Source organism: Dermacentor silvarum, chromosome 2, assembly GCF_013339745.2.
Source record: "Dermacentor silvarum isolate Dsil-2018 chromosome 2, BIME_Dsil_1.4, whole genome shotgun sequence".
NCBI classification, from domain to species: Eukaryota; Metazoa; Arthropoda; class Arachnida; order Ixodida; family Ixodidae; genus Dermacentor; species Dermacentor silvarum.
The window spans coordinates 120,749,604-120,768,963 of NC_051155.1; the positions used below are offsets into that span (position 1 = coordinate 120,749,604).

At 41.7% G+C, this 19,360-nt stretch overlaps 1 protein-coding gene across 7 annotated transcripts in view; it reads right to left on the reverse strand.

Annotated features, from left to right (window-relative positions):
• Positions 1 to 781: 781 nt before the first annotated feature.
• LOC119441717 (peripheral plasma membrane protein CASK) overlaps positions 782 to 19,360 on the reverse strand; it is a 790,490-nt gene continuing 771,911 nt past the window's right edge. For all 7 annotated transcript variants that reach the window (XM_037706319.2, XM_049661551.1, XM_049661552.1 and 4 more), the window contains 2 exons: positions 18,961 to 19,041; positions 782 to 10,304 (listed from right to left, as the gene is read on the reverse strand). In XM_037706319.2, the coding sequence (XP_037562247.2) occupies positions 10,125 to 10,304; positions 18,961 to 19,041 (261 nt within the window). In that variant the 3' untranslated portion in view covers positions 782 to 10,124. The remainder of the gene's footprint in view (positions 10,305 to 18,960; positions 19,042 to 19,360) is intronic.

Genomic DNA, 19,360 nt, shown 5'->3' on the forward strand with positions numbered 1-19,360 from the left:
TGTATCTTGTGCCCCAACTTAAAATCATGCATCCAAACCAACTCGCTCAGTTTTATATTATTATGACCTAAACATATTTAAATTCTGCTGGATCATGTTTATGATAGCTGGATCAGTGGCTGAAAACTCTGTGCTCACTACTTTCCTGTGAAGAATGCTATGCCACATTGAATTTGCATGCTGTTTGTGACCTGGACATACTGGGCGTGCTGCCTTTAAGAAAGGAAATTAAGGCATGCAAGATAGTCAACGGTTATTGTTTTGAGCAGGATAAGCCCCAGATGATGCAGACATTCCTTGGAGTGTTTTCACACATTTTATGGCTGCAAATGTCTGCCTCAGGAAGCCAAAACGTATGAATAAATAATTAACTTAAGTTTCATTTAGTAGCTTGGGATGTTGAAAGCATTAAGGGCCAACCAAAATTTTGACATCTGTTTGTATTAACCAGCATTTCGAGTCATTGTAGCATGACTGTTTTATCACATGTACACTGCACGTGCAATTGACAATGCAATTGACAATGTTGGCATGTATGCATGCTTGAATGTATACATTAGTGTGCATATTTTCACATTAGCAAGCATGTTTTCTTGAGCCTGTTCTGCTCTAAAGAGATATTGTGACCAATATCTGGGATTGCAAGTTTCATGAAAATAGTATGACGATGTATTGTTTGACGCATTAATGTGCTACATGCATGTGGCCCATTTTACACTGCAATTTTAATTTCATTTTCACGTGTGTACATAAGCATGCAAAGAATCACAAGCACAACAAACACAGTTGTATTTATTTTATTTAATAACCCATGAATTCTCTAAACTATGTAAACCCTGTAGATTAGGTCATATGTAGTATGTAGTGTATCACACATGTGACGTAAAAGGCAGTTTTATTTATTCTTTTTTTTTATTATTATTGAAGTCCTTGTGAGCACTGCCTTTTATTGTGAATGAGTGATGAATTATGACTAGTCACGTAAACCATCAATTGTTCGTACCAGTATGCACATGCCCTTTTCTGTATTTCTTTTTCATTCAAGTAAAATAGAGGGAATCAGTAAAGTCCTTTTGCAGGAATGTGCATGCTTTCAACAATCATTGCATGTTTACATGAAAAAAAAAAAAAAACATTGTAGCAACACAAGCAAGCCTGTATACTACCAAAGTGTTAAGAAATAAGTGTTAATCAGCTATAGCACATTCAAGAAAAATGCTGCACAGCCCCTTTGCCTAAGCATGGAAACACAGATCTGCTAAAACAAGAAAGAAATAATGTATTCCAGTGCATGATTCACAGCCTACACAGCAATCATGCTCAGCTGAAGTCATAGCACTATTCATTACACCAAAGTACACAAAGAGGAATGTAATGTGAAACGCACGACCAACATTCTAATAAGCCGTGCTAGAATGAGAGTGCCAAACAGTTTTCCTCAGCAGGTTTCATAAAAGCTGCGCTCTCTTCCTGTACGTACAGAAAACAAGCAATAAAATCAGCAGTTTCGAGTAGTCCCCGCCAGCAAACAATGGAAGCAAGAAGCTAGCATGACAATGTGAAGACCATGAAAGCCCACACCTGCTTACATACGCTGCAGAATCTCAGCCCTTGACAACCCATTAAAGCTGCTAGAGATCTTGATAACAGGTAACTTCTTCGAGAGCATTCAACAGTGGCTAAAGCTGTTCTCCGAAATGACCACTTTCCGCAACATCAGTCCTGGCGCTTGCCAACTACTTCGACCAGAAGAAGAAACTGGGACGAAAGAAATTTGTGGGAGAACAGACTCCCCCGTGTGCATCGATTTCATGTCTGGTGGAACCTGATCGATACGTATTGAGTACAAAGAAAAGGGAATAATTCAGAAGGAAAAGCACACCATATAGGAAAAGTTATGACCTGAATCGTGTGATCAGAGTGGGACATGTGTAATGTTATACGACTGATCAGAACATACTGGAAACGTATGGTCTGATCAGTCACTGCATCGCAGGAAAGTGACCCTTCCAGAATACAGCCCTCAGTCTCCTTCCCACAACATGCAGACAGACAACACTGCATTGGCAGAAGTGCAACAAAGCCACACCATTGTGGCATAACTATCTGTGGTAAAAACCACTAAGAACCACTGAGGCGATCAACAGAATTTTAACAGAGCATGCAGGAGACATCTGACATGTAAAAAAAAAAAAAAAGAAATGTTTGTCTTGCGGGCCACAAAAGGGGAATCATCTGGGATTAATAAGAGCTCCCAATTTAAAAATATATATGAACAGAAGCCTCCATGTAGAAGAATAACAGGACACTGTTGTGTTGCTGCAAGCATGGCTTCAAGGACAAAGTAGTAAGCCAAACTATGTCTGTGCTATGAATGACATTGCAAAGCCTACACTGTCCCGACTAATTTCATTTTTCACACTTACCAACATCACACCGGCAAAATACATTTGCGTTCACCTTTGTGGTCCTGGTAGTCGATGGTTTCAGCCTGCTTTCTTAGTTCGTCATCCCAATTTAATTTTCCTTCTGCTATGCAATGATGAAGGTATATCACATCGTGCATTAAAGTGTTTCTGTGCAAAGACATCCCCATAATTAATATTCCCTATCTGAACATTTTCAAAGCCTTTTAAAAAGCAGACACCAGAAAAAGGCATTTTCATTTGAATATTGATTTTTAAAGAAATAGCATTCTCACAATCACCTGATTGACACCCAGTGACAACATATATTGCAACTATTTGCTGCTACTCCATCAACACTCTGGAAGTAAACAGCATGCATAGCTGAAAAAAAAAAATGTGGATTAGCCACTCATGTGCTAGCAGAGTGGGATCTCTTGTTTGGCACAAATGGTAAGTGCAGCGATCAAGTTTACTTTGTGACCTGCAGGTAAAAACAAAACACATGTGAGGCTGCCAGACCCCACATGTTCGTACCATGGTAACTTGTTTGCAGATGCTTGCAAAAGTTTCCGGAACATGTAAGCCATTACAAATGAAATATTTTTCCTAGTCTAGGCATGCAGCACAGTGTGCACCATGGAAGCCTTCACTGTTTCACTCAGTCACATAAATGCGAGGCCCCAGTTTCCCAGATGACAGTCTAAATTACTCTCTTCTTTCAATAGACTAAGCAATGCTCCTAAGAGCAGGCACACAGCATATGATGAAAGTTGTGTGCTTTTTAGCAATAACACATACAAAATGTCTGAGAAGGCAATGGAACAGTGCACTATCAACTTTTTTTTCCTTTATCACTTTTGCAATACAGAAAGCCATGGCTGCACAAATGAGTGCACCGTAATTCCTCCTGCTCTTTTTCTCTCATAACTCCCACCATAGCCAGACCACAAGGAAATTCAGCTATTTTGTGGCTCCCATGTTCCCAAGACTTGCACGAGCACCTGTACATTCCAAAGTGGGTGCTCTGGCAAAACGACCACACTTCTGCACTCTTGATGCAACAACAGGCCCAACACTTATCACAGGATGTGGACCTCAACACTTGCACATAATGCCCCTGATTGCTGAAAACAACATTCTAACAGCCATGCATGCCATCTCACCATGGCTGACGGTAGAGTGGAGTCAAGACACAAATTGTGAGAGGCATAACACACGAGAGGGGGAAAAACGGCCAAATTTTACCATATCAAAGCTGCTGAAGAAAGCAACAAACGTGGACCTTGATTAATGAAAATGTGCAATGGCCAAGTTATGCTACTTGCCTGCAAGTATGTTGCAAGTGGTTTTCAAATGTCCAGTTTCAAGTGCCTTGCAGATGTAATTTTGAAAGAATGCAATCTCATCCTACTCCCATGACATTTGCTATAACACAGCAGGATTATGATACGCAGCGTACGAGGACACGACACACGCAATAAAAGCAAGCATACTTGTGCAATAACCAAGTCTTAATGTCGATTAGAGTCAATTGCTGTAAGGCTCCAGTTAACAAGTCCACTAATTAGTTCTGTTTACTTATATGCATAACCTTAAAGAAAATGGGGAAAAAAAATTAGCTCCTTCTTTCATATCTGATGGTTGACTCAGGACATCCACACTATGCAAGTGAAGTCATGCCAGACAGCCACAGGATATGGTGGCTGGGGTGAAGAAGCACATTCAATCACTCCAGCAGTAGAGAACCTTATTTTGCTTGTTTACAGTCGCTCAGCTGCACTGTTACTGCACTATAATATTTTGTTATTTAATAATGTGACTAAGCATTTTTGTCAGTAACTTACTTGACTTACTGCCAGCAAATGGCGTTTACTCAATGCCCTCTGCACAATAGGCTCAGCTACTTGAACATGCAGGCTACCTTCAGACAAGCCTGCAGAACTTGTCTTACTCAATAATTATTCGCAAATAATTTCTGTAATGGAATTATTGGAAGGTTAATCGACCAATATCTTGGCTGTAGTAAGAACATGCAGGCATTGCCATACAAGCAAAGAAGAGAAAAAGGAATGCAATGAATGAGAAGAACAAGCAAATATGACACAATTGTTGATAAAAGTCATTGCATAAAACTGCAACGTGAAAGATACATGTCTCTGCAAGCACGCTGGTGATGGTATGAAATTGCATGACATATGCAATGCACTATGTAGAGCTCAGGTAGATAAAAAATGTAAACCGAAGCAAGCCCAACACAAATGGCAAACATCAGCTAGCTGCACATTATGATGTCAGCAAACTGCAAGCTGCAAGCTACAGAATGCAAATGAATAGGTGATAAAAACGCTGCTGTAACATTCAGTAAAATGCTGCTTAATTATGACAATAAAGTGAGGCTCTTCAAGGCCTCATCAACTTGCAATAGTAAAAAATAAACTGACATTATGCTACACCTCGATACTTTGTAGTGCCTCAAAAGCCAATAACATGCACTATACACTCCAACGAGGCTGCTATTTGAAGTTCCACAAGGTATCTTAATGAAGACCCACCACGTCAATGTAATGCAATAAACAACAGCTGCAACAGTGAAGTCATAAGAGATCATCGCATGTTGGCTACCTTTTGATATGTAGCAGTGACGTTTTCGATTCCTTAAAGCAGCAGAAGGTGAATCACGTGAACCATCTCTTCTTCTCTCTTTTTTTTTTTTCACTACACCTACGCAACAGCCTCGCAACAAACAACAGTGGTAAGTGCATTGCGTCATTAAACCTACACGAGTCTGGAACAAGAGAAACTGCACTTCACTCGCCGACGCAGCGCTGGGCCCGTGTGCAGAATTTTGACAGGTCTACGAAAAAGAAGTTTTTGCTGCCCACCATAAATGTACAGTTCTGTATAAAAAGACGCTAATGCTATAGACAATATTAAGATTTCACGCACCGGAACAGCAAGCACGCGCCTCTCCTTTTGTCTGCATCAGCCTGCTTCACTCAAAGTGGGAAAAAGAAACTGGCAGTGTTCCCAGGTAACTAAAGGAAAGGAGTGAATTCTGAAGATGAGGCCAGCAGTTCTGTCACATCTGCGTAAAATGATAACGGTAAAACCAGCTATCCGGCAGTTGATGGCCCGTGTGTTGCCTTCTTCCTAAAGTGCTACCGCAAGCTCATGTTCATGGCTAAATGTTACTACGGCCACAAACACAATTCTACAACGGGTAAAACCCTAATGGTTGATACTAAAACCCTAACTGATGATACTTAACATCCCAAAGCAACACCAGAGTTATGAGTGGTGCTGTAAGAGTAGGGCACAGGATTAACTTTAACCATCTAGGATTCTTTAACGCATGCTCGAAGTTTGGTACACGAGTGTACGCACACTGTCTCCCCATTGGTGTGTGGCCATGGCAGCTACGAATTTAACTCGCAACCTTGAGCTTGGCCAAAAAATGCCAAAGCCATTAAACCAATACAGTGGGTGGATGTAACCCACAACCCCACTTTGTACTTCTTAATAACTTCTGGTACCAGCAATACAAAAATACAGCAACCCAAATCATCCAACTAAGATTTCCATCTTGATGCTAAAGACTTGCCACCCACTAAACCCGTCACTTTCTCAAGTGCCAGAACAGCCCCTCTTCGTGAAGACCTTTCATACAATATTGCACAAGGAGTGAGGTAAGCTTGCCACTCTGATCATTTTGGATGAAGCAGGCTGTTGCAGTAGCAGTCTTTAACAGACGAAACATGTTTTCCAACAGTTCGCGCAGTGTATAAATGATGCGCGAAAAGGATGACATGATTCCTGAGTGAGAGCTAACTTTCTAAAACGACAAACTGGCTCGTGCATGTCTAATAATGACAACACCAGCAACAAACATACTCTGTTAAAGAAAAAGAAGAAAAAAGAGGTCATTCCATTCACACTCCTTTTTTGTAAGCAACAAAAATAATGACGAGAGTACATGAGCGATGCCACGGAGCAGTGCACAGTTCGTACAATGTACTGCCGCACCGCTTTCCTTGATTTCCATAAACTTTGGCCAGTTCACTGCCGGGATGCCCCTCTGGCCTGAGCAAGCAAGGCATTGCGGGATCGGTGAGCAGGCAGTCATCCATGCCCTCCAACCCCGTTTTGATAAAGAAGTCCGCAAAGTCACTAGTCACATAGAAACATATGGAGGCACTCTGGTGGTCGCGGTTTTGGGGAATCGATGTCATTGCACCTAGTCGGTCTTCGTATTGCAGCGCGCTGTCGATGAACTATTTCCGTGCACACCAAGGCGGCAGAAATGCAATGCTTTGAGACTCTCATCACTCGAGGCGAAATGTTTTCGGCAATAGAGAATAGTATGGAGTCAGCACTTGAGATGCTTGAGGGGGAAAGAAAGAAAAGACGCACAAAAAAAAGGATACCTTACTGGCTAGCATTCTGCAACACAAAGCGTCTGATTAACTTGTATTGGCATGCTATTCTGCTTATAGCAGCTTAATTCACAATATTGTGTGCGAGTTTTCAAAGCATGCATCAATGGATCTCCTGTCAACCTTCAGTCTTTATGCAAGCTGAAAAGCTTCAGTGCAGCAAACCTCAAGGGATCTCATGAAGTTGTAGAAATTTGTTCAAGCGAGATGTCAGTATGTGAGCATGCCATCAGTGTGGGGGGATGGTGACACTGTTCACTGTTCTGAGAGTTTGTTAAAGTGACCTTCAGTCACGTGGTGCTTCATCATACATGGCAAAGTGAAGAATGTACGATCGAGGACTCCAAAGTTAAGTGCTTTCTGGAATGTCTGAATTGGCATAGCAAAACAGTCCTTAGAAGCTCATAAATTCCCTCAAGCTACAGTGGCAATTTGATTCGCTCCATGGCATATTTTGTTTTACTGTCACTGATTTACAAAAAGTTGTGAAATCTATTTGGCAAAAAGGATGGACAGGAAACATGAAACATTTGAAAAGCAAAAAACTGAGAGTTGGCAGTTGAACACTGACTATTTCTAAAGTATTTTTATGCATGGAGAAGTTCTCTAAACAGTTGTTCTATTATTGGTGCCAAGAGGCGAGGGATTGATGCTGAGATTGTTGTTGCAGTGCCACTCAAAAGTTCGGATATCTTCTTTTTTTTTAATGCATAGTTGCTGGACCAAAGCATGTTGAATGAACAAATATAATCGGCCTGTTTCATAGCTTATAACTGCTGTTCCCAGTGGAAATGGCCCAAGTACTCAAAAAGTGACACCCAATTCATGACACCAGTACAAACAAGAAATTCAACATTTGATGTTTGTCCTTCATTCTCTCCACTAGTCCTCCCACTAATCTGACCTCCTCCTGCCAAAGGAATGAATAGAATACTCCACAAGTCTACATTACATAGTGTCTGGCAGCTGTATTTTTCTTAAGTATATGTGAGCATTAAATTATTGAAAACAATAGTACTAAAAATTAAGTCAAGTGAAATAGCTTAAATGACTAGCACTAAATGCCAGTGTAACCTTCACAAACCTTTCATACTTGTATTTTGAAAGCAAATCTACACAAAAAATTGCATAAGATTCTAAAATAAATCTTTTTTTTTTCTTATTTCGCATGTCAACAATGATGCCAATATAGCTATGAGATGAAAAACAAAATAAAGAGTTGGTTGGGAAGCATGTGATAGACAACGAGGTGCTAAAATACATAAATTCATTGCACGTTAACATAAAATACCTTTGCTTATAGCATCTTTACTGCCAACGGTGGGTGAAGTGAGCTGCCTCCTAAAGGCAAAAGCAAAAATCATTACAAGGAAACCCAAACTAAAAGGCTAGATTCCTGGAAACAGGAACAACCAAAATGCAGTAATCATCATGGAACAAGTAAAACTGCGGTTTATTGATCAGAACCCCCCCATTACTTGTTCCGCAGCTAAAATATTTGTTGTAAGCAGCAGCTCATTCGTGCCATTTAGTCACAGAGGAACTTTAATGTACAAGTTGTGACTGATTCAAGATTCATGGCTTCTAACTTCTTACATTCCAAAGCAAAGTGGGGCAATGAAAGGTACTATTGCGGAGGACTCCGGAATAATTTTGACTTCCTCGGGTTCTTTAAGAAGCACACCTAAACCTAAGTACTAGTGCTTTTACAAAATGCAACTGCCGTGGCCTGGTTTGAAACAACAAACTTGCATTTATGTTATCAGATGACTTAATATGCATTCATGAAGGGGATCTGGCTAACACTCGGACTAATAACAACAGTACAGTAGAACCTCGTTCTTACGTTTTGGAAAAATCTGCGACAAGGAAACATACTAACCAGGAAAACATCCTATCCAACGTCACTAAAAAATTTGGCAGACTCAATTGTAGTTGACATCCACATGATGTGAACCATTGCATCATGAGACGCTGATGCGCATCGGGCTGGCAGGGCCCGAGCGACCCGAGACGCGGCTTGTCATTTTACAATTGTGTAGCGTTTTAAGATGGCGACGGGAAACCAAAATGAAACTAAGCTGGTGCGCGACGCTGGAATAAAATGCCACTAGAGTGAAACATGAAGCTCACTTCGTGCGGCTGCACTAGGGATCGGCGACGAGCTTGAGTTTCACCTATTAAAAGCATGCAGTACGCTTCCAATGGCACTGCGCCACATAGTGTGGAATCGATAGGTGAAGGTGCTTATCGCAATAGGGTTGGAGGCAACAGCCGTGAATGCGACCTGCGACGATCCACGAAAAAATTTGTTGGTATTGGCAAAGGAAACTGAGCGCGTGCCGGCATTTTCACGCGACACTGGCAGGCAATTACAGTGGGGAAGCTGCCACGGAGAGCGCCTAGGTACTGCTCTCGATAGCGCATGCCTCACATTTTTTTCTCGTTCACAGGGGATCTAGCAGCCGGGAAATGTATCATACGATAGCACTTTGGTGATGTACTGGACGTTGATGCAAAAGATCACATTTTCTGGGAACATATTAATTGGTAAAAATGAAGTGCAACTGTATTGGGTCATTTTTTGAGTTCTCAATAGTGAATGCAAACACCAGGAAATCATACAAAACCGGATTCTTTCAACAAGGTTCTACTGTAAGTAATATTGCCGGTGTGGTAATATAAAGCTTACATTTAGGTGGAATGAACAAGCACGAGCGATGCTGTCACAGTCTGCACTGCGAAAGAGTGATTCAAATGGCCTTATCCATAGAGAGATTTTGGTGACAGCAAGGAAGCATGTTCAGCAAAATGCAAGTCCTTAACTCAAAGAAAGCTCATATGCCGAGAGAATTAGCTTAATAGAACACCAAGGCCAACATCCCAGAGCTGCCATTTTAACGTGACAATACTAAGATGGCCCTCTTGTATCTTCTAAGTTTCATTCTCCCCTCTGAGAAAGCATCGAATTACTAAGTGAATGAAAAATTTTTAAAAGCAGGCAGGAAAAATATGCGGAAAAGCATTGCATTTCTGCAGCCCAGTTGCAGCATTCTGCTCTTTTCCAGAGCATGGTGGCACAGATGGCGCCACTGTAGCTGTTGTCTTCGTGACGCCGAGCAGAGTGAGTGAGGCCCCGTCAGTGTGGCACAATGACATACGGCTGGCTGATTTGGATTTGCCATTCCCAGTGGATGTGGGCGCGGCCACAGCTGCAGCGGCAATGGCGTCACCGGAAGCGGAATAGTCAATGAGGGGTGTCGGCGCCCCCCTTGTCGGCTCGTCAGTACACCCAGGAGACTGGCACCCACTGAGGGCTGTTGTCCAGTGCCTCCAGTGTGGTCTCCAGCGTGTGAATGGTCTCCTCGATGTCGTTGTTCACCACTGTCAGGTCGAAGAAGTGGCCGTACGCCTGGCGCAAGAGGTCGCTCTCCTTGGCTAGCCGCTCGAGGCTCCCGTCAACCTGCAGTTGATTTATTTATTTATTCATTAGATTATATTAGCAAAATTAGCTCATTCATTAAATTTTGGGGTCTTTATGCGCCAGAACCATGATATGATTATGAGGCACGTCGTAGTGGGGGACTCCACATAAATTATGACCACCTAGGGTTCTTTAATGTGCACCTAAACCTAATTACGTGAGTGTTCTTGCATTTCGGCCCTATCGAAATGCTGCTGCCGCGTCTGGCATTGCACAAACATCCTCGAGCAACGCCATAGCCGCTAAGCTGCTGCAGTGGGTGATAGAAAAGCTGGCAAGTTTTTTCATCGGTTTTTCTACAACATTTGACTGTCTAACAGTAGATAGAAATTACATGAGGAAATAAGGAAATAAAAATACCCACATACATATGACGAACATTTAGCATCGATATGCTTAAATTAATGACCAATGTAGTGTATGTGACACGACACTTGGTACAATATGCGCATAAATGTACAGCTGCATAACAAGAAATGAAAAAAAAAAAAGTACAACGGAATAAAAGAAAAAAGAATCAACTACAAATGTAAAGGAACATTGAGACACTTGCACAATGAAGACAGAAACGAACAGAGCGCAAGCCATACATGTATACATGAACAAATGAAGAAGCCATTGAACAACACCGGCTGCGGTGGCTTAGTGGCTATGTTGTTGCATTGCTAAGCATGAGGTCGCACAATAAAATTTCGGCAGCGGCAGCCACATTTTGATAGGGGCGAAATGCAAAATCGTCTCTGTTCCGTGCATTTGGGGCACGTTAAAGATTCCCTGGTGGTCATAGCTTAAAAAGCTTGCAGATGCAATGCCTTACAACTTGAAGTGTACCAGAGAAATCGGAAAATGCCAACATTATACTGATCCATAAGAAGGGAGACGTTAAAGAATTGAAGAATTATAGGCCCAATAGCTTGCTTTCAGTATTGTATAAAATATTCAGCAAGATAATTTCCAAAAGAATCAGGGGAACACCTGACTTCAGTCAACCAAGAGAACAGGCTGGCTTCAGGAAGGGATATTCTACGATGGATCACATCCATGTCATCAATCAGGTAATAGAGAAATCTGCAAAGTACAATCAATCTCTCTATGTGGCTTTCATAGATTATGAAAAGGCATTCGATTCAGTAGAGATACCAGCAGTCATAGAGACATTGCGTAATCAAGGAGTACAAGAGGCATACGTGAATATCTTGGCAAATATCTACTGATTTCACAGCTACCTTGGTTCTCCACAAGAAAAGTAGAAAGTTACCTATCAAGAAAGGAGTCAGGCAAAGAGACACAATCTCTCCAATGCTATTCACTACATGCTTAGAAGAAGTATTCAAGCTATTAGACCGGGAAGGCTTAGGAGTGAGGATTCACGGCGAATATCTCAGCAACCTTCGGTTTGCAGATGACATTGTCCTATTTAGCAACAATGGGGCCGAATTACAGCAAATGATTGAGGACCTTGACCGAGAAAGTATAAGAGTGGGGTTGAAGAGTTATATGCAGAAGATAATGTTCAATAGCCTGGCAAGGGAAGAAGAATTCAGTATCGCCAGTCAGCCTCTGACCTATCATTTATGTTCATTATACACTCTTGTCATACTACGCCAATTTTGGCAACTACCAAGTTAACCAAACGACCATGAGAGCACCAAGACGTAGGCGGCCGGCCGGCCGGACGGACGGACGGACGGACAGATAGATAGATAGATACTGTCAAAGTGGCAAATGTTCGCCAAGAAATGCCTCGCATTTAAAGAGACAGCCAACTAAACTAACAATTAAGATAGCTAACTGTCAATAAAAGAATTGCACAAATAACCTCTCAACAACCCCTGGTTGCAAAAAGGCTTTTCATAAACTGCTGTATGACTAGCTTTTCAAGAACGCTACATAAGTGGTTGTTAAAAAAAAAGACCAGAAGTTGTAAAAAAGAAAGAAAGCTGCTGAAGGGCTTAAAAAGAAACACACTTAAAAGGGCCCGTTCAAACAAAAGCATCCCTGGGCGCAACAAATAGAATTGACGCATGACTAGAGGGCAAGAAACAGTAAATTACAGACTACAAGCAAGGATCACAGGGTTTCATGTAGGCTTTCACCATGAAACCGAAAACACAGCTTGCATTACCCATTTTGTTCCTGCATTGCTTTAAAAACTTTTGTCCTTGTTTCACTTGTGATACTTTGCGATACTTTGTTTAGCAGACGGAGAACAGTAACCCGACTCGTTTGTCGAGAAATATTTGGTTAGTTCCAATATATGAGATTACTGAATAGTTAATTTTTGAATACGAATCAGCGATAGAGGGTGACACGCTATATAGAGTGTGTAATATTCAATTCATTTACAAAACTTCAAGTATTAGTGAACCCCTAGCGGAAAGTAAAATTACAGGTATGATGTAGAGAGAATGGAAGAGGACAGCACTAATTAGGAACAAGTATTTTTTTACTGAAATGAAAATAAGAGAGGTTTAATCACCCCATAATGATGAGAAATTATTTGCACATTAGTAGTAATAAAATGGATATAAGTATATATATATTATATATATATACAGGGTGTCCCAGCTATCACGCAGCACGATTTAAAAAAAGAGGAACAGCGTTACGCGAAGCAAACCTAGTGTGTATTGTTTCCAGTATAGTGGAGTTGCCGCCAGTAATTTTTTTGTTACTGAGATTTAATTAGGTAATTGCAATTAATTATCTAACTCGATTATCTAACTTAATTATCCTAATTATCAAAGTGTCAATGAGAAAGTTGTAGAGCAACATGAAAAACTACCGATATAGCTTTCTGGTGCTCAATACGTGCTACATAAAAGTGTTCTTTTCGAGTGTGAAAGAAGCCCGCAAATGCACGCAAAGTGCCGCGAGCGGCCAGTCGCGGCACTTTGCGTGCATTTGCACTCCATTCCAGCAGCATCTGGGTGATTCCATGTAAGATCGAACAAAGGATGGCCGGTCGACCTTTCAAATTTAGTTCAAAATTTTACATATTGTTGCCTGATGAGTGAAAAGAAGAGATCCGCAATTGGTTTTGCTGCCAAAACTTTTTTCGAAGCACCGCGAATCATTAATGACGAAGAGGTGGAGTGCCGCGCTTACCTGCTCTGCTCTTTTGGCCAACTTTGGCTGTGAATTACACAATATATATTAAAGTTAGGCAGCTAAAATTTCTCTAAATAATTATACGCATGCTTTTGCATGTGTTCAGTTATTTTTTGTTTTTGTGGGTAGTGTAGATGTTTTTATAAAGAAACCTCAAAATCGGCCCAGGAAACGTTTGTTTGTCTACTTTGCAGGTCTTTATCTCAAAAAAGGCTTGTGGTAGAGCGGCAAGAATTCTGCATTACGTTCTAAGCATACTTATTTACCAAACTGCTAAAGCTTATATTTATATCACTTTTCATTAAAGAGATATTACCTGTGTAACTTCAAGAAAACACCGAATAATGAAAATTTCTGATGACAATAAAAAAAAAACACCATTTTTGATATTACCTAAACTTTGCCCACTTATTCTCCTCCACATCAGCTTTCATAATCATTAAAAACATATTGCATAATTTTGTTCCATTCGTAGTTACAGCACGTCGAATGAGGCCCTTACGCAAGGATAGGCAATTGTTGTAGATCCGACTTCTTGCCCGCTAAGTGTTTAGAATGCAGGTAGGATTGGATTTATTTTTCTTGAAAGGCCAGTAGTACCGAAAAAGGTGGAAAGTATTAACGTGGCACTCCAGTGGCAAATCAAGATGTAGAATGCCAAGGGAAACAAAAGCAAAACTATCGGTAACCGGATGTGCGCGCCTATCTCAGATGACGGCAGCAGACTGCCTGAACCATAGAGTTTCTCACTATATTACCTAGAGGGAGAACTGGCGCTGCAGCGCTGTGGTATCCATGGGAATGCCGGTATATCGTGACTTCGGATTAACATCGTTCTTGGAGAGCCAGAACGCCTTGAAGACGTGCCTGGCTAGCACCGTTCCGTCTGTCACAAACATTCATTTCCTGCTAAAATAGCACGTAAAAAACTGCTTTAGCTTTATTATTACACAAAAACATATGTTGTTTAATTTTGAGGACTTACTATTGGATGCACAATTATATGAAACGTAAAAAGTATCAGCTGGCCGCTAAAGTTGGAAGGCAGACGACAAGATTGTCGCTTGCTTTGGAACAACTTGTCGTGTGTTCTTGCTTTTCTTCACTTCATTCTGCATTGTAGGTGAGTAAAGCTGTTAGACTGGGAAGGCTTAGGAGTGAGGATCAACGGCGAATATCTCAGTAACCTTCGGTTTGCAGATGACATTGTCCTATTCAGCAACAATGGAGACGAATTACAACAAATGATTGAGGACCTTAATCGAGAAAGTGTAAGAATTGGGTTGAAGATGAATATGCAGAAGATGAATATGCAGAAGACAAAGATAATGTTCAATAGCCTGGCAAGGGAACAAGAATTCAGGATCGCCAGTCAGCCTCTAGAGTCTGTAAAGGAGTATGTTTATTTAGGTCAATTACACACAGGGGACCCCGATCATGAGAAGGAAATTTGCAGAAGAATAAAATTGGGTTGGAGTGCATACGGCAGGCATTGCCAAATCCTGACTGGGAGCTTACCACTGTCGTTGAAAAGAAAAGTGTACAGTCATTGCATTCTACGGGTGCTAACATATGGGGCAGGAACTTGGAGGTTAACAAAGAAGCTCGAGCACAAGTTCAGGACGGCACAAAGAGCGATGGAACGAAAAATGTTCGGCCTAACGTTAAGAGTGGGAAGAGAGCGGCGTGGATCAGAGAGCAAGCGGGGATAGCCAATATTCTAATTAACATTAAGAGAAAAAAATGGAGCTGGGCAGGCCATGTAATGCGTAGGATGGATATCCGATGGGCTATTAGATTTACAGAATGGGTGCCAAGAGAAGGGAAGCACAGTCGAAGACGGCAGGAAACTAGGTGGGGTGATGAAGTTAGGAAATTTACAGGCGCAAGTTGGAATCAGCTAGCGCAAGACAGGGGTCATTGGATATTGCAGGGAGAGGCCTTCGCCCTACAGTGGACATAAAAATAGGCTGATGATGATGATGATGGCAAAATTAATCAGGAGTAGTACCTCACTATGGCGTGCCTTATATTCAAATCGTGGTTTTGGCACGTAAAATGCCAGAATTCAATTCACCGTAACTGATAAGAAAGACCTGAATATATCGACATCTGGTGTGTCACTCAATGACCTTGGCTCTCTCTGATGTGTTGTTGCTAGCATCATTGAGTGATCCCACTGACCCCATTTGCAACAAAAACAATGACCGCCGCATCCTTGAAACTAACTAGACTTTTCCAGTCACCCGATGTAGAAGAGCGATTAAAAATTTGGACACTTTGATAAGTTTGTTTGATTTTTTGCACATGATTCACCTGCTTTGTGTCACGAATGTGTGTCATGAATGTTGTAATTATATATGATGAAAGTAGCCCATTTCTCATGGCAATGCTTTCAACTTTCAATTGCCATTTATCAACTAAGCCTAATAGTGAAGCAACTGGAACTGAGCCAACACTAAACTGCAGATGCAAGTTGCAATCACAGACAACTACTTGTGGTAGCAAACGCCCCCCCAAAATTTCAGATGTTTGCTGTGGTTCAACTTCGCGAGCATGTGATATGAAATTATGATCACGCCCTCCACCACCATACTTAATAGGGACTGACAAACTATTTTTAAGGACCCAGTTTCTTATGGTGCAATGAAAAGCTCACCCTCAGTAGTTTTACACCAGCAGCGGTTACTTCCAAAAGCACGTGGATATTTTGTAAGCAGTACTTTTCGATCTGAGCAGCCTCAAAAAAAAAAAAAAAAAAAAAAAAAAGAGTCCCTCCTCCAGCAACGCTGAGAAGTAGGAGCAATGCTGAATGCCTGCCTCACAATTTGTGAAAGCTCCCACCGTTCTGCTTTCACAGGAGTGAGTGCAACTGTGGTTAACCACCTATATTCTGACCTTTTGAAAATAAAAAGCTGGTACACTGAGTTTGTGTTGTGCAGACCTTTCTTATATTTGTACCGCAGTTTTCCCCCAAGTACACGTCTACGTTATTCCTGGATGGCCCCAGGCATCGTTATTCTGTTGGTAGACGAGTCAAGCCAACTCATCAAAAACGAAGGCAGAGGCAGCGCCATTTTTCTACTCACTACCAACGAAGGCCTATATGCACATTGTAAGTTAGAAAAAGCTCATGATAGAAAAAAGTGCACTACATTTCAATACTAATAAAAAGACCAAAAACCGCGTATGCTAATAAAAGGTCACATGATAGGTCACTTATGCATCTTCATGTGGCTGCGTGGGACGCCAAACGTCATTTTTCGTGACTTTATTGAAGAATAAGAAATAAACCCCTTGACCTTTGCCCGTTTGGTGTTCGGCTGCACCTGATGTGCAACAAAGCATACTCAACAAAGCAGCACAATGTGCTGCTTTGTTGAGTATGTTCCACCTCGTAAAAAAATTAGTCTAAAATCTGCTACAGACATTGCATTTAAAAATGTCTGATTTATTGTTTACAAGAAACTTCCGTGCCAGATGCAGTAAAATAACTAGAAAGTGAGCATAAAAAAGTTCAAAACACGCAGGAACACGGAGTGCACTTGCATTTTTTGCAGTCAGAATGCCGCTTGGGCTTTTGAACGTGGCCCTCGAAAACTAAGCACAGCGTCAAATAGTTCTGCTTGACAGTCTTCGGCGGTATCTGCTGAAAAGATTGAGCCAACTTGGAAGCCTGTATGCTTTTTTTCCAGCCTGGTACTCTGGTTACATTGGCTATGTTGCGACGCCGGTTACTTCCAGCTCGACCGGTGTTACTTCTGGGTAGTGTGGCGTCGGCAGGCTGCAGGCGTCCGGTAGACCATCGCGACCAGGCAGGGGCAAGACGATTTCTAGTGCGAAACTTGCACAGTTTATTTCATTGTTGATGAAGGATCGAAAAGAAGAGAATGAAATAGAAAATACATGGCAGGGCCGCATAAATAGGCCCGCTAAAATCGTAGGTGGGATTTCGCTCACGTCAACGTCACGTGACAGGTACTGAGTCCAGTTGGGGGTTTGGCGGCTGCTTCCTCTCTCTCCTAGGCGACGCTTCACGGGCTTGCCTGCACTAGCGGCGACTCGAGGCTCCTGTGGTGCACAGTTCGTGGAAGGTGCGCTTCTTCGCCTCCTGGGCGCACGCACACAAAGGGGCCAGTAATCACTGCGGAGCGCCCGCCAGATTGAGGACCACTCGAGACAACCATAGCAAATCAGGGATTCATCCTCCGTTGGTTTAGGCATGGTCCTCCGATAATCTTCTCCGCATGGGGTGTCACACGTCAATCGTAGCAGCTACAACAACAGAGCGGAGTCTGACGAGCGCGAAGCTTTCCATTGTTTTATAAACAACTCCTGCTGATGATATATGTTCTGAAAGTGTAGACATATATGTCCATCTAGCATGCGAAAACCAAAACAACTAGAAAATTGCCTGCTATGTGCTGCTATCTATGAAAAATAGCCTGAAACAGCCAGTCTTTGAGCGGCTGGCGAATCGCCGGTCACTCCGACTTTGGCCTTAGCCATTGGGGCCTGCAGATCGCTGACTGTGGAAGCAAATGGGTTATTGAGAAAAACAGGGCTCGTTTTAGCCAATGCGATTGGCAATCTTTCCATAGGCAGGTTTTTTTCAATTTATGTCCTGAGCGGTTGTCTGTCCCTGTAACAATCGCTTTTTCAGAAAATACAGCCTTTCAACAAAAAGCAGCTGCCAGTAACTTACTGTTTATAGCATAACAATAACAGAAGCACCCCCACAAAGCGCAGTCATATCGCTCATGACTTTTGTCAGTCACCATACGGCCACAACATGTGTTGGACTGTGTGTAGGCAAATGAGAAAGTGTAATCAAGAAATTAAAGTAGGTACCATTATGACACTTCAGCTCAAGGTTAAGCTGAACGCATGGTACCAAGCTGACACAAAGCTGATACTAGACTATTACAGGCTGCTCACATTTTTTTTTATGCATTTCACCTCTTGGTCTGAAAAGTAAGTCAACAACTGTAATACTATAGCATGTATTTATAGAAAGGATGAATATATTGTTACGGGGAGTATTTACTTAACAGTAAACGGCCAGCACTTGTCTAGTCAAGACTGCACAGAGCGCACAGGTTTCAGCAGATTTTCAGTCCGACAGGAGAGCTTCTGACCCAGCCCCACTACAACGTCTTTGTCTTTGCCATTGCTCGTGACAATATTCCACACAAAGGATCTCAAATCCAGGCATTCAGTTTCATAATTTGTATTTAACAGTGACTACTTAATTTTTTTCTCAGTAACCAAATAAAGCTTGGCAAGGCCTGCCAGAGGCAACCACAAACTAAACAAGCTGTTTCTCTTGTTGTATAGGCATTAATCAATTCAATGCACTTCAAAGACACAAAACAGCCCTGAAACGAAAATGTCTGTAGCTCACTGTGAAACTAAGACAAAACTTGACCAATGTCAAATGCTTACAGGATTAAAAATGAGCAGTCTGATCACTATTATGAATTTATTCATGAGCAAAGCTGTGGCCTGGTGAAAGGATACTTACGTCATGCATAGATGTTAAGGAAGGTGCTGCTATGAAGACCACATATGGTGCATATTCCCCAGTGCGAAGAATCTTCAGTGCCTAGAGAAAGAAAAAAAAAGAAGTGGGCAAATACGAAGGTTTGAAATAATGTTTCTCCCTGTCCAAAAACGTAGCACATTTTATTGTAAGCATAGAGATGGGGTCAACCATAAGGCAATAATAATTTCAATTAGCAACGTTCTTGAATCATCCCTTCCAACTAAAAGTCTTCTCCACAAGATAAAGGGCAAAGACAGCTTGCCAATGAATGGAGAGGAGAAAAAAGAGACACTGGCAGTTGTGTGCAACTTCAATACATTCACAGCAACAGGTGCTATCTCCATGGCTCGAAAGTATCCTCTCACTTTAAATTTACTGC